Source organism: Nymphaea colorata, chromosome 2 (assembly GCF_008831285.2).
Source record: "Nymphaea colorata isolate Beijing-Zhang1983 chromosome 2, ASM883128v2, whole genome shotgun sequence".
NCBI classification, from domain to species: Eukaryota; Viridiplantae; Streptophyta; class Magnoliopsida; order Nymphaeales; family Nymphaeaceae; genus Nymphaea; species Nymphaea colorata.
The window spans coordinates 29,376,817-29,391,347 of record NC_045139.1 but is presented as its reverse complement, the minus strand read 5'-3'; the positions used below and the strand labels follow the sequence as shown (position 1 = coordinate 29,391,347).

Sequence of the window (14,531 nt, the reverse complement as noted above, 5' to 3'; positions counted from 1 at the left end):
TTCATTTACAAAATTAGCAACAAAATCAGAATATATTATGAAGACGTGAACTGGAACATACGAGAGGTCCAGCTGCCCTAATGTAACAGCCAGCTTTATACTTTTCTCTGGATCACCATCCTCCAGATCAACATGAACAGTAATGCATTTTACAGCAGCAGAGATGTCACCATTGAAAATATACCTGTCTGGTGCAGTATCAAACTTTGACCTATTTGCGGATATGGTAACAAATTCAGACCTTTCTTTTGTTGCCTGCTCATAAACTTCTCGAGTAATCACAAGCCAGTTTTGCAAGTCGAAAAGCATTCTATACAATGAGGCTGACATTCTGAAACCCATAGAGTTGGCATGAAAATCAACCTGCAATCATTTAGCATAGCCATTAATCCAGAAGATGGAAAACTAGCACATTTCCTCTCTGAAGCAAAAAAATGAACATGCCCCAAACAGCAACAGAAAAGGAAGGACAATAAGACCTGACAAAGTAAAAGGAAAATTTCAATTGTCAAAGTTGACAGAAAATATACTAATGCAAGATGCATTATGGAGGCATATGAATAGGCGCCCGTAGAATTGCTGGGATGTTCAGCATCATGTGTGCCCATATTGCAGATCCTCAAAGTGGATAGCTCAATTTCTTAAAGCACTATGTGACAAACATCACTTCCATCAACCCTGATGAAAATAACTAGTGCCATTTCACCAGCAACTAAAGCTGTATCATTTAACTCAACCTGATACAAAGAAATATCACTCCAAACAAGACTTTAGGCAAGCTTTCGTATTGCCACATTGATGGAGAGATATTAGTGTTTTGCTTTATGGGATTCTTTTTATTTAGTATTTGGATCTTGTAATTAGATCCAAGATACAAAAACCATCTTATTAGGTTGCAGCCCTATTTAAAGGCGCACTCTCCTCTTTGGGGATTAACATGTCATCAAGAAACACTAATCTTGGTTAATTCAATTGTTTCCTTTGTTCCCATTTTATTTTCCATCGTTTATTGCATTATATTATTGTTTGGCATGATTCCTGCAGGGGTTAGAGTTCACCCTCAAATCACTATGTCGTGCATGGTGCGTAATGTCATAAAGATGACCAAAAAAAAATTATTAAAAGAGGAAGTGGCATAAATATATTTGATTAGGTCCAAGTACCTAGAAAGAAAAGAGAGTACACCTAAATGAAGATAGTGGTGACAAATGCATTCACTGTGGCACTAAATAATATAATTAATAACAAATAGCAATGGACATTTTCTTACAGTGGTGCACATTTTCTGCTTACTTAGCAGGAAGTCAACATTCCAGACATCCCAAAGTCTTGAAGCACATTATGCATGAATAGTACAACTTGAAATAATGTGGACAACAACAAGATCTGACTTATCCTGAAACCAATTCATGAATATGTGCACTTTAAATTTTCAAAAGGTGAAATGAAGCTTAAGAACCTTCGAAAGTGTTAATGCTACTGTTCCAGTGAAGGCGGTTCCAAATTATTAATACATGCAATTATTATTATTGTCCTTGGCGCAACAGCAGGAAGTCAGCTCTATTAACTTCTTCATCCTGTCCTCCTTGACAAGTTTATAAAAAATAATGTTTTTCGGATAATCTCAAAAAGAGGGTTGATCAAACTCAATGTGACACTGTTATGAAAGCATGACTTGCAGTTTATACACATGGGTAACCATACCAAATGCAACCATCAACGGAAGCACAACAACAATGTGTTTTAAGTGAACCACATACATCTCATTAGAAGATTTAAACACCACATAAAGCAGCAAGCTCTGGGACAAAATATACATATAAAGAAGAATGAAAAAAAGAGACACAAAATGATGTCATGAGCTATGTGGTCAAAGGCTTGACTAAGCTCTCAGTTTCAGCCAACCGCCTAGGCTAGCAGGTTTTTATGCAACCTTCCATTTGAACCTAGAATATCACCTAGGTACTCAATATGCTAGATTTTTCAATTGACAACCAAAATAGTTTTTTTCTTTCTTTTTCCTTTTGTTTTTTCATGGAAGGTTTTTTTTTTTTTCCTTATTCTGTTTTTGGGCAGTTCTTTTAATTTTTTGTTGGCGTACATGATTTTACCTTGAAAGTAAATGTGTGTGCATGTGTCTGCAGACAAAGTTGACAATTTATATACTATTATACTATGAATATTTTATATTATTTTAAGTCTTTAACCTAACATATATTATTTTCTTCCTAATGGCTTTTCTTGTTTATTAGAAGTACAATTGGAACAATTTTACAGCAAGCAATGTTAATATGAACTATGGCTATACAGAGAATTTATATTTCCTCTTTTTCAAAAAAAAAAAAAAAGATCACTAATTATAGGTTTTCTTTAGGATTTTAGTTTGAGAAATTAGAATTAGAGATTTAGCAGTGAGAATTTAGTAAATAGTCAGATTTTGCTTGTAGATTGCAAAGAATTGATATTTAGTTGCAACATTTTTGCTTCTTTCGGTGCTATATAACTTGTGAATGTTAGTTGTTCAACTTTAAGTTATGTTTATTAGCATGCTATGAAATGTTTAATGTGTCTTGTGTTATTGTGCATTTTAATTGTTTTATTGATATAAATTCATCATTATAGGTTTTCTACCGAAACATGCTTCAAAACAATTATTATTGCATTTTACTTGTTTTCCTTTTTGGGGAGGTCCACTTAATGAGACTCGACTTACCCAGGCTCTAGCCCTATGTATATATATATATACATACACAGAAAGATGAATAGTGCTGCATTTAGAGAGAGAAAAAATAGAGAAAGCGAGAGAGTCACTTTCTTTCTAGAATGGCTTTCCATGATAAAAAAAAGACAGGTTGAGACTATTTTTCATGATTGATGATATGTTCTATTATGTTGTTTAAGCAAGCGAATTGTCAATCTTCTCAGAAACATCCACAGACCTGGACATTGAGCAATGGCTAATACCAAACTGTTTTACTCAATAAAGTACATATGCAAAACTAGAAAAGACCAAAGACATTCAGCAATTGAATGTTTATTAGTCTTAGTAAATAGGCGGGAAAAAATCAAGACTTGACAGTACCATAGCTTAAACTATTTCAAATTTAATAACTTTTCAGCCACTGAACAGTTAATGAACACAAAACTTTAATTTCAATAAACAATCCTACAATCTGAGCACTACTTTCAGCAGAATCAACTACCTCTAGCTGCTTTAACAGACACTCATCCTGAATAATACTTGATTTGAGTACAATTGAAGCATCCAAAATGTCAAATACAGGAATTAATTGAGAAGAATCTGCGGCCACAAGTCCCTGCAGATTGTATAATTATATAAGTATTCTAGAAATTAAATTTGTTACTGAAGTCCAGAAAACATTATAAGAGAACACTTAACCTCACACTTCACCAATTTGATACAGTACGCATCATATAACATCTCAATGGCTCCAGACATATAGCCTGATAAATTTATAATGCTTGAGTCTGTAAAATCTGGTAAACTTTCAAAGACTGATGCACATTCACCATGTCTATCAGGATGAAACCCAAGAAGAAGTTCCCCCAGGACAAAAACCTGCAATAGGAGCAACATAAAATAATTTAGTCAGATTTCTCATGACAAATTTTCCAAAATGCATACAAGCAATGAATAAATAGCTAATGCATCATCTTAATAGGTGTCTAAAAATACAAAGGTTCATAGTGTGCAACGACAAGATGTGCAACACAAAAAATGGAAGTCCCCTTACGTAATATGTGTCGGAGTTACCAAAGACATGGTTTGACAACATTATCATCTTATCTACTTTCTGACCTTTTTTGAATTTCTGTGGTACAAATATCACCAAACATATTTCTTTTTTATTGTTTACTTAGCGAAAACCATGTTCGGCATAAAACCTCTAAGGCCATACCCTTATGCCTCCCAGGTTTTGGCTTGCTTCAAGGAGAGGGTGGACCCATGATACATCATTCAAGTGGTGTGCCACGTTTGTCACCCTTTGCAGCCCAAAAGAGTAACACACTAGAGCATGACACTGACTGCTTGAGTGTGAGCTGTCGTGCTGCCTAGTTGCATTATGCCCCTTGAGGCCACACCAAAATACAGTTTATGTAACTTTGTGCATGGATTGATAACAAGGTCCAGACACAATCAAGATCCAAGCAATCAGCAGCACAGATAGAACAGATGCAAAGCTGAATAAAAGTTCTATTTTTTATTCACTGCTGAGCAGTGCTTTGATTGTTAAATAGCTGCTTATTGGCGTGTACTATATGACAAATGCAGAAGAGGAGCATCAATACATTTCTTGTTGTGTCAACTAGCACTAATTCCTGAAAGGTGAACTTTGCAGCTAGGACTTGCAGTCTATCTTCCTATTGCATCCTTAATCATGTTGTTTTAGATGATAATAGTAAGCAAACAACAAATCAAAGGCAAGCAAGTCCTACTGCCCAACATGCTAGTTGGCACTTCTCAAGCAATATTTCTTGCAAATAACTTGATCACATGCCAAATCAAAAGAATAGCCATAGCCATTCTTGGGTTCTTAACAGCGAGTTTTTTCTTGGGTATTTTTTGGCAAAGTTGTTTTTCTGAAGAAAATCTCGGTAATTGTTTAAAAAAATGAAAAGCATTCTAAAAATTAGGCAAATGAAATATATGCCAGTTTTTTTCTTAAAGAAAGCTCAAAACACTAATCCATAAAGACAACATAACTTGTTTATCCTCTTCATTGAAAGAATTTCTCCACATTCTTTGAGACATTTAAGAAAAACCTAACTGACCAAAAGCAAGGGCCAGCCATATCCTTGAAGTAGATGAACACAACAGAGCACATGAAGTTAACAGCAGAAAAAACGGATTATCACATCATTTACTCTAATAAAAAGGAAAACATGCATATGATGCCACCACCACTCCCGCTACTGATATTTCAGAATGCAATTATTATAGAAATATAATGATGCTACAGGTAGAGATGATTCACCATTTCATGTGAGGTGCTCCCATTTCCTTTCAGTGGAATTCTTACAACTGCATTACTTAGACTGACATCCAGTGTCAATTTTGCGCGATTCATAAGAATGAACCTGATTAAAAGAGCTACATCAGAAAAATAGTTACTACTGGAACAAAACTGTTTGTGGCAAAGTCTCTTCAATGCAGGCATCTCAAATATCAGCACAATACTCACTCAGCTTTCTTGGACAGTCGGGTTTTAATGTTTTCAAAATAATTCAGTGACGAGAGGACCTGTTGATCACAGAAATTAAATGACTTACAGCTGATTTCCAATACAATCAGAATGATTCTATATTTAAAAGTGAATATATTACAAAGGAGATGCTATTTATTAGTGAAATAATAAAAATACACTCAAATGTAAAGCACATCCATTTAACTGATTATTTTCGTACTGCAGTAAGCTAAATGTAAAGCATTCAAACATGTGCATTTTTCTGCTACTTCTACCAAACTTAAGCTCGATTTGTGAAATTTTATTTATATTACATTATATATATAGCTTGTGTGTGTGTGTGTGTGTGTGTGTGTGTGTGTGCTTATATAGACATATACATACCATACACATACTAGCATACTTTTCAGATCTGTTTTGAGCCTCAGATTCTTGTAAATTTCATTTTCTCTTTCATTTTCATCCTTTATGATTCTAAACAAACTGTGCTAGCTTGATGTAGAAGCTAAGCCCAATGGCTAGGTACTCCACTCATTCCTGTATATAAAATTACAAAGCACACTGCCCACTGAAAGTTAAATGTTATGAAAGTTGAATCTGAATCGAAAAAGTTATTTCTCCCACACACTAGCTGGCTTCGGCAAATGCTTTGTCCCTGACTCCCATGTTATCAAAAGCTTGCCTAAGATATTAACAAAAAAAGTAAAAAACAAAGAAAAAAGAAAAATTGCGATATTTTGCAAAAAAAACATTAACAATCAATTTATAATGATTTTATCGCGATTTTTCATTTATTTTTTTATTTCATTTTCTGCTTTCATTTTTTCAACTTTTGTATCATTCTTTTATTTTCTCTTGTTTTAGGTATTTGATGTGACCTCCTAGATGCAATCCAATGCTTATTTCTTTATCATTTTTATCAGTTTAACTGAATGTTTCTTTATGTCTTCTTATTAGTTACTTATTTATTGTACTTTTATCTAACATTTTGATTTTTTTATTTTATTTTTTTAAATCTCCAAGATTTCCACAAGATTTTTCCCAAAAAAAAAACAATTTTGCCTAAAAATACCAAGAAAAACCTCACCCATTCCATAGACCAGTATTTGTGGCTCTGGGTCTAAGTTTGAAATGTCATATGAGTTGACCAGGGACCCTATCCAAATAATTTTTCTACATAGTTGTAAAATGAATCATAAGAAAGCAAAATAAAAAGCCAAAGTTGAGTGGAGCGACCATGTCATAATGAGATTCAAAACATCCAAGTACTTGACTGAAATACAGAAGGCCTGCCACAAGTTCAGGATCGCAAACAACTTCAACAGGCAGAAGCACCACCTGTTACAGCAACAAAATTTTTGTTATCCTTCAATGATCGAGTAAGATTTTCATGAAAAATTCAAACAAAATTTTAAAACAAAAGGTAAACAAAACATTATAATGAAGGATCTTCCACAATATTCATTTGAATTCACCTTTATTGACAACTCAAGGTCATTATGAAGTGAAGAAATTTCAATATCGGCATTTATAAAAGGCTGTTGATTGCCAGCAAAACCATCATCGTGTAAAATCTGCATAATTCTCATTATGTAATTGAAAGTGCAGTGTGCAGAAGTATGATGTATATGTCTCATTAGTCATTTCAGAAATAAACCAACAAAACAAGAAACAAAACCTTTTCATTCTTATCAAACAACCATGCCTTCTTGCTACATGGATCAAGCATCTGTAATGAGCTAATTGAAGAAACGATTTTAGCAGAGTCATCCCAAATGTCACATTGGAAACTGATGCTATGTGCCATCAATGTAACTATGTCCTTCTTGCATCTCCTACAAAAGACACACATATGGTACAAATAAGGACTTTACGACATCCGTTAGAGTATTGTAGAACAATAAATAAAGAGTTGTAAACAAGTCACGTCAACCGCTGGCGGAGAAGGGTGGATATCACCAGCTCTGATACCATGTTACAGCCGACAGTCTTAGAGAGAGAAAATCTTCTTATTAACTAACCCTAATCTCAGCAATAAATAGATTAGGGCAGTGGTATAGACTTACAAATAATATCAACGAAAAATAGAGAAATGTTTAAAGAGAACTCCTAACTATTAAATATTGCAAAGGACCACCAAGAAACTTAAAGTCTTTTAACTAAACAACAATTAAATACAACAGGCATTTTTTTATAAGATAAATACATTTAAAATACACGCAACACAAGGTAGTCATGGGTGCGGTATATACAGAAAATGAAGAAAGAAGACAGACCACAACTAGCAAACTGGATGTAGCCAACGGCTAGCACAACCAGCTCTTAGGAATAACCTATTGCTAAAATAAATAGCCAGTCTGAGACAAAAAAGAAAAAATTAAAGAAAGATATATATATTATATGCGCACACACACACACACATATACATGTCCACATATTTACACACGTTAAGAGGCACCCTCAAACTCCCAGCATTGTGACCCAAAAAGTTGGCCAACTAGGAATGAAATCTATGACCCGGTAAACCTTCAGAGAAAAAGTCGGCAATCTGGCATTGTATGTAAGTGCCACATTAAGGAATTGTTAGAAATTCTTTTCTAGCATATGTACAAGTCACTATATGCAGAAGATATACAAACTGGACAAAGAAGACTTTTAAGGGGAAAAAACAAAGAAAATTTCAGGAGGTAACATACTTGTTTACAAGCATGGCAACAACTTGGTGGATGCTGAAAGAGATCGAGGATAAATGGAACTTCTCTAAGAAGGATATTGGTACATCCGTTGTGGAGATTGGGTTGAATTTTGTCATTTTATAGATATCCTGCTCAAAAACCCAGACAGATAAATTTTGACAGCTAATAGAAGTCTAGAAAAATAAATAGCACGGTACCCTCCCCAGCCTCCAGCAACATCCAGAAAGATATGCACCTCTATAATTTCGTCAGAAACAACACCAGCAAATTGATCTGAATCAATTGTACCTCCAGCACCTAACATTCCCAAAGACAGCCAATTAAGCCAACCACGTGGCCTATTCGTTGAGAGGTCATCAATTTGCTGCCTTTCCGATGAAGAATCAGTGCCATCAATGTCTGAATCAGAAAATTTTTCACTTACGTAAATACTTCTGCTATATCGGGAAACAAAAATAAAGACTAAACATACCTGCTTTAGAAATGTTTGATTCTGATAAAAGCACCTGTAGTTGAATAAAGAAAGAAACACAAACATTATGCTCACCAATCTATAAATTGTCAAAGTCGCAACATGGACAAAAAAGGTACAAAAGAAACCACCACAAAACATCAATAAAATAAAACAGCCTCACAACTGTAGTCTGAAATATTATCAGGTTTTCTGTGTTACATTATCCCCCTTTATACTGCAAATTAAAAACTACAAATAAGCAAGGAGGTGTATGTCTTTGCAAAGTAATACCTGCAATTGTGTCTCAGCAATAAATCGGTAGCTCAAAATGTCCTCAAGATCACATTCTTTCTCCATCAGATCTAGTTCGTTAAGAACCCCTTTGCTAACAGGCTACAATCACAAATAATAGAAAGTGAAAGGTTATGAATGAAAAGGAAAAACTTACATGACTTATCGGAATGATATTTTATCTATTTTGGCTACATTCATATAGATAAACAAGCATAAGCTTCAAATGCATGACCAACATTAAGATGCATGTAGAATAGAAGGAACATACAGAAAAACTGAAAAGAAAATTAGTGCATATACAAAGGAAACACGCAAAGACAAAATGGACATCTATTGAAAATTACAATGCAATGCAAAGTCAGTACTATTGAGAAAAGTAGAACAGTGCGACACTTGGTGACCTGTAAAATTACAATTTCACTTACAGTTATCTCATATCTACATCTCAAGTTTCACCATCTCGTGCTCTAAAAAAAAAAAAATTGCATACGGTACTACCATCATTGAAAGTTAAAACTGCAGTATTTCTCAAGAGTAATCAAGTTCTCCCTCAGAGTGTCCACCTAGAAAACTTAGACACGACAACAGTCAAACAATGAAACAATTCCAAGCATCATGCAACTTTTGCTTGCTCCATTATATTTCCCAATTTGAAGGTACAAACTGCAATTTGCATCAAGAAGTTCTGTTGTATTCTGAAAAATGGAAGACAAGAAAAAACAAGTTGCCTCAAGCCCTAGTTGAAGGATCTAGCTCTACTGTCAATGTTAGTTTCCCAAAGCTTGCCTCTCACCCAGGTGCAATTTTTACAGCTGAAGAACCACTTCAACAGAAGGCTGTCAACATAGTTTCAAAAGATGATGCACCCATGGTTTTGTGCTTGCCAAGAAGCCAACGACTTAAGCGGGGGGCGTTTATCATCCTCGGACCTCTTGCCTTAAATTTAACCCCTGCAGAAAGCTTCTAAGAGTCTGGCATGACTCATATGGGCCCATGGCCTTGTAACAAATCCAAATAGTCGCCTGACATTTGTTTTCATCTGTAGTGGGAAGAAACAAAGGTACCCCTTTTGACCTTGTGGTCACTCGAATCAAAAGAGACAGTGCTCCCCAGGCCACTCTTTCAATTGTTTAGTTAAGTCCAGATCTTCAAGTGACCTGCTACCTCTTTTGCTCTCTTGCTTCCTCTCTGTTTTGTGATTGTTGTCCATAAGCGCATCCGTTTGCGAATTGCTTCCATGATTTTGTGTATGCAAAGGCTGGCCTCTCTATCTCTGCAAAGCGCCACATGAGTTGAACCTGTCAGCCCATGACATCACTCCCCCTTTCTTCTATGTGGCAAATCTATTGAAAGTTAATCGGCTATTTATTTGTTGTGTTCAAAACTGTACTTGTTTTTTATATGGTTTATTTCTAATTTCAATTCGGATATTTTGATTAATATTGATTCACAGAACCTGTCTTCTGTTTCTAGCTTTTCATATATATTTAATATTTTATATAATCTGTTTTATCAGTAACCGATCTTGTAATATCTGTTTTCTGCTTTACACTGTGTGCCAGAGAGTCTGTTTTAGATTTTTACATTTATTTTACATAATTTGTTTATAATCTGTTTTACACATAACCTGTATTGTATAATCAGTTTTAGCTTTAATTTGTTAATTGTTGATCCTGTTTTAGCTTTTATTGGTCACGTATAACCGGTCTTCCATATATTGACGCTGTTATTCCTTCCATTGATTATTTTGGTGATGATGATGAAAGTACGGAGGATGAAACAAAGCAGTGATGAACTTGGTGCCCTATTAATCTTACATAATCTAATACCATGGTATGTGACACTTTTCTTATTTCCCATCGAATAATTCATAAAAATGATAGCTTGTTTATAGAATTATAGCTAACTAGAGGACCCACTTTACAAAAATATATATATAGCATAAAAAAACGAGTTTTCTATTTATTTTCCTACAAAAAAATGATAAAAAATTGAGAGTGGTTACTCGAAAATCTTTAACGAAGCCTCAAAAAAACTAAATATAGAAAAAGCATTTCGTCCTAAAAAACATAATAAAAACTTGAAAAAAGAGTAATAACAATGTAATATTCTCATTTTGCACATTTTCTAACATATCACATTTTTTGCATTTTTGTTTTTCGTTAGTTTCCGCTATTTTTGTGTTTCTTGAAAAAACATAAATAATTGTGAAAATGGTTTTAAACCTTCAATAATAATTGTGTTTCAATATGCTTTATTTTATATCCAACATTTTGTAGTTCATCAATTTTTAGGTCTCAGTTGTTCCTAAATCTTTTGATCCACTGAGGCCTTTTAGAAGGTCCACCTCTTAGCACTTTTAAGTACTAAGAGGGGCTCTGGACGACATTAAATTTAAGAAATGGCAAAATGCACAATCCACATCTATGACAGATGAATACATAGGTTGCCGCACCCAACTCAATTGCACAACAGGTATGGGTCCTTGCCGGGTGCCTTTCTAGTGCAGCTGTGCAGCTATTAATAATTGATGGTTGTTATACTTACACTCCACTTCAAATACATATATTTCCTGTGCATTAATATATACAAGATATATGCTTAGAGACGCACACCTTGCACCATGTTGGTCTAAGGGGTTTCTCGTTGCACAAAGTAATCTAGTCTTCTCAGCCTACCTCTTTGAATATATGCAAACTTTAGTTGTTCAACTTAATTAAATTTGAGCTTCCATACCTTTATTTACATGTTGATTATCGTGTTATGAAATGTTCAATGTGTTTGTTTTATACTGCTGCATTTAATTGTTTTGTTATCATAAATTCAGATGCCACTGAAAAATGCTTTAGTTTTCTGATTAAGTTTAACAACTAAATTATACTTCATTGGTTTTCCTTACGAGGACTGGCCCACTCAATACCCCTAATCCTGGCAATGTTGTAGGTTCATTTAACTGCATAATTCATTTAACAAGAAAGTCCACACACACACACACACACATACAAATATATATACGGGAGCGGAACCAAGGGGGCTGGCAGGGGCCACCCCCTCCCCCCACCACCCACACCCCAACCCAAGTTTTCAAAAATAAAATTTTACTACTTAATATTTCCAAAAAAAATGAATATATCCCCTGTAAGAGTTTTGGAAATTATAAGTGGGTGGAAAAAAAGGAACCTGGCTCACGCCTGTATACATATATAATGTGACTGTGTCTACTTATTTAAATTATTTTGTACTATTTGACAACTCTATAGTCTATACAACTCTTTGTGCAACTATTTAAATTATTCTGCACTTGATAAAAATATACATAACTGTAAATTATTTTATATGTGTGACTGTATAATAACATGTCACCATTTATTAGTCATCTATGCCTTTTTTTCCTGGGTTGCTGCTCAAAGCGCCTAGTCCAGCCTAGGCTCTATTCGTCCTCAGGCTTCCACCTGACGCTTTTTCAACATAGTGTGCACGTGAGCATAACATGGATATGTTATCCTTTCAAAGGTCCCCTTGTCCAATGCCCTGTACAAAAGCTGTACCTGCCCACTTTGAAGGAGGTCAAAATCACATAAAGAGTTAACTGTGGGTATTGATGTAACACAAGTGCATTATCCTTTAAAAGTTGCAGAAACACGAACCACAAGGAGAGAGCAGAAAAAGAACACACGATATACGTGGAAAACCTCTCAAAGAGGTGAAAAACCACGGGGAAGCTCTGACCTAGGGGCAAACCGCAACCCTAGGAGAGAGAAAATAATATTCACTTAACTCAACAATTACACGTAAGTGAAGAATATATAGGAGGGAGAGAAAGAGTGCCGCCTAGGGTACCGAGCCAGCCTCGGTACCCGTGCCCCATAGGACCGGGTTCAGATATGGACCCGGTTCCCCATTACAATATATTTTAACACTCCCCCTCAAGCTTGGCATACATGTCAAACATGCCAAGTTTGCTAACATTTTTCTCAAATTGAGATGTACATAAAGACTTAGTTAAGACATCAGCAACTTGATCTTCAGACTTCATATAGGGCAGAATCAACTCCTTTGAATCTATGTGTTCCCGTATGAAGTGGCGATCGATCTCCACATGTTTGGTTCTGTCGTGCATGACCGGATTGTTTGCCAAGTTAATAGCAGACTTGTTGTCACAATACATCCTCATCTTCTCTTCCATTTTAACCCCAATATCTGCTAAAAGAATTTTGAGCCATAACATCTCTGTAACCCCCATAGCAACCGCCCTGTATTCAGCCTCAGCACTGGACCTGGAACAAACTTCTTGTCTTTTACTTCTCCATACCACCAGGTTACCTCCAAGAAAGATGCAGTATCCTGTGGTAGACCTTCTAGTATCTGTGCATCCTGCCCAGTCGGCGTCAGAGTATCCTTCAATGCTGAGTTGATCTTGTCGAGTGTAGAGCAGTCCTTTTCCTGGGTCATTCTTTAAGTATCCCAATACTCTTTCAACACTTTTCCAATGACAATCAGTAGGGGCATGCATAAACTGACTTAACACACCCACAGCATACGTAATATCCGGGCGAGTAAGAGTGAGATAAATAAGTTTACCAACCAGCCGCTGATACCTCCCTTTTCCTTCCTCATCCAAGATAGTCCCAGTTTTGATACTTATCCTTGTGCCAGACTTCATTGGAGTAAGAAAGGGCCTACATCCCAGTTTACCTGTCTCTTTTAGAAGATCCAAAGTGTATTTTCTTTGGCTCATAACAAGTCCAGTCTCAGATCGCGCGATCTCAATCCCCAAAAAGTACCTTAGTTTACCCAGATCTTTGAGATCGAATTCCGCAGCTAACGTTTCTTTCATCTTCTTTTTTTCTTCTTCGTCATCACCTGTGACAATCATATCATCAACATATACAAGTAGAAGGCTCACCATACCATTTCTCTGCTTGGTGAAGAGGATGTGATCACAATTTCCCTGTTTATATCCATTAGTCTTCATTACAACCCTTAGTCTTTCAAACCAAGCTCTAGGGGACTGCTTGAGACCATACAAAACTTTCTTGAGATAGCAACACTTCCCGTTCTGAGCATATCCAGGCGGCATGCTCATATAGACTTCTTCCTCAAGATGACCATTCAAGAAGGCGTTCTTGACATCAAGTTGGTCCATGCTCCACTTCTTTTGCACTGCAAGAGCTAAGATGACCCTTACGGTCTTCAGTTTTGCCACGGGAGCAAACGTCTCAAGATAGTCAATCCCATATTTCTGGCTAAACCCTTTAGCAACAAGACGAGCTTTATAGCGTTCTACAGTGCCATCAGGTTTGTACTTCACATTAAACACCCACTTGGAACCAACTAAGTGAGTGCCCTTGGGGATATCAACAACCTCCCACGTATTGTTCTTTTTCAGGGCGTCCATCTCCTCTGTCATGGCCTGTAGCCATTTAGGATCCTCCCTGGCATCTTCCATTGACATGGGAATAACAGCCATAGATAAAGAAGTAACAAAGCACTTGTAGTCTTTACTGAGTTTTGCATACGAAACAAATCTCTGAATAGGATGAGAAGTACATGACCTGGTGCCCTTGCGCAGGGCTATGGGAAGTTCTTCATTCATTGGACTTGGATCATCCGGGGAGCTCACAAGATTGGGAAGATTGGGATTGGTAACATCAACGTCCTCCATCACATCCTTCTTCTTCATGTTGTAAACCTGACCAAATAAGTGATCATGGGATTGTTCTTCCACAGGGCCCCCCTCCATCGGACTGTCTTTGTCCTCACTGACTGCGTCTTTCACACTTGGAGAACTAACCGTATAATCCAAGAAATCCATGAACTGAATCAACTGATGCGAAGAATACTCTTCCCTTCTGTCACCTAGACACTCCCCCTGAAGAG

The 14,531-nt window shown here is 36.1% G+C and overlaps 1 protein-coding gene across 11 annotated transcripts in view; it reads right to left on the bottom strand.

The window, feature by feature from the left end:
- LOC116247732 (uncharacterized) overlaps positions 1-14,531 on the bottom strand; it is a 74,267-nt gene that overhangs the window by 32,981 nt on the left and 26,755 nt on the right. For 7 of the 11 annotated variants that reach the window (XM_031620009.2, XM_031620010.2, XM_031620008.2 and 4 more), the window contains 12 exons: positions 8,649-8,750; positions 8,376-8,409; positions 8,139-8,302; positions 7,904-8,031; positions 6,886-7,042; positions 6,683-6,781; positions 6,444-6,545; positions 5,205-5,263; positions 4,998-5,100; positions 3,401-3,580; positions 3,204-3,317; positions 62-363 (listed from right to left, as the gene is read on the bottom strand). In XM_031620009.2, the coding sequence (XP_031475869.1) occupies positions 62-363; positions 3,204-3,317; positions 3,401-3,580; positions 4,998-5,100; positions 5,205-5,263; positions 6,444-6,545; positions 6,683-6,781; positions 6,886-7,042; positions 7,904-8,031; positions 8,139-8,302; positions 8,376-8,409; positions 8,649-8,750 (1,544 nt within the window). Of the gene's footprint in view, positions 1-61; positions 364-3,203; positions 3,318-3,400; positions 3,581-4,997; positions 5,114-5,204; positions 5,264-6,443; positions 6,546-6,682; positions 6,782-6,885; positions 7,043-7,903; positions 8,032-8,138; positions 8,303-8,375; positions 8,410-8,648; positions 8,751-14,531 lie in introns of those variants that run through there. The other 4 variants (XM_031620015.2, XM_031620019.2, XM_050076248.1 and 1 more) reach the window with 4 other exon arrangements.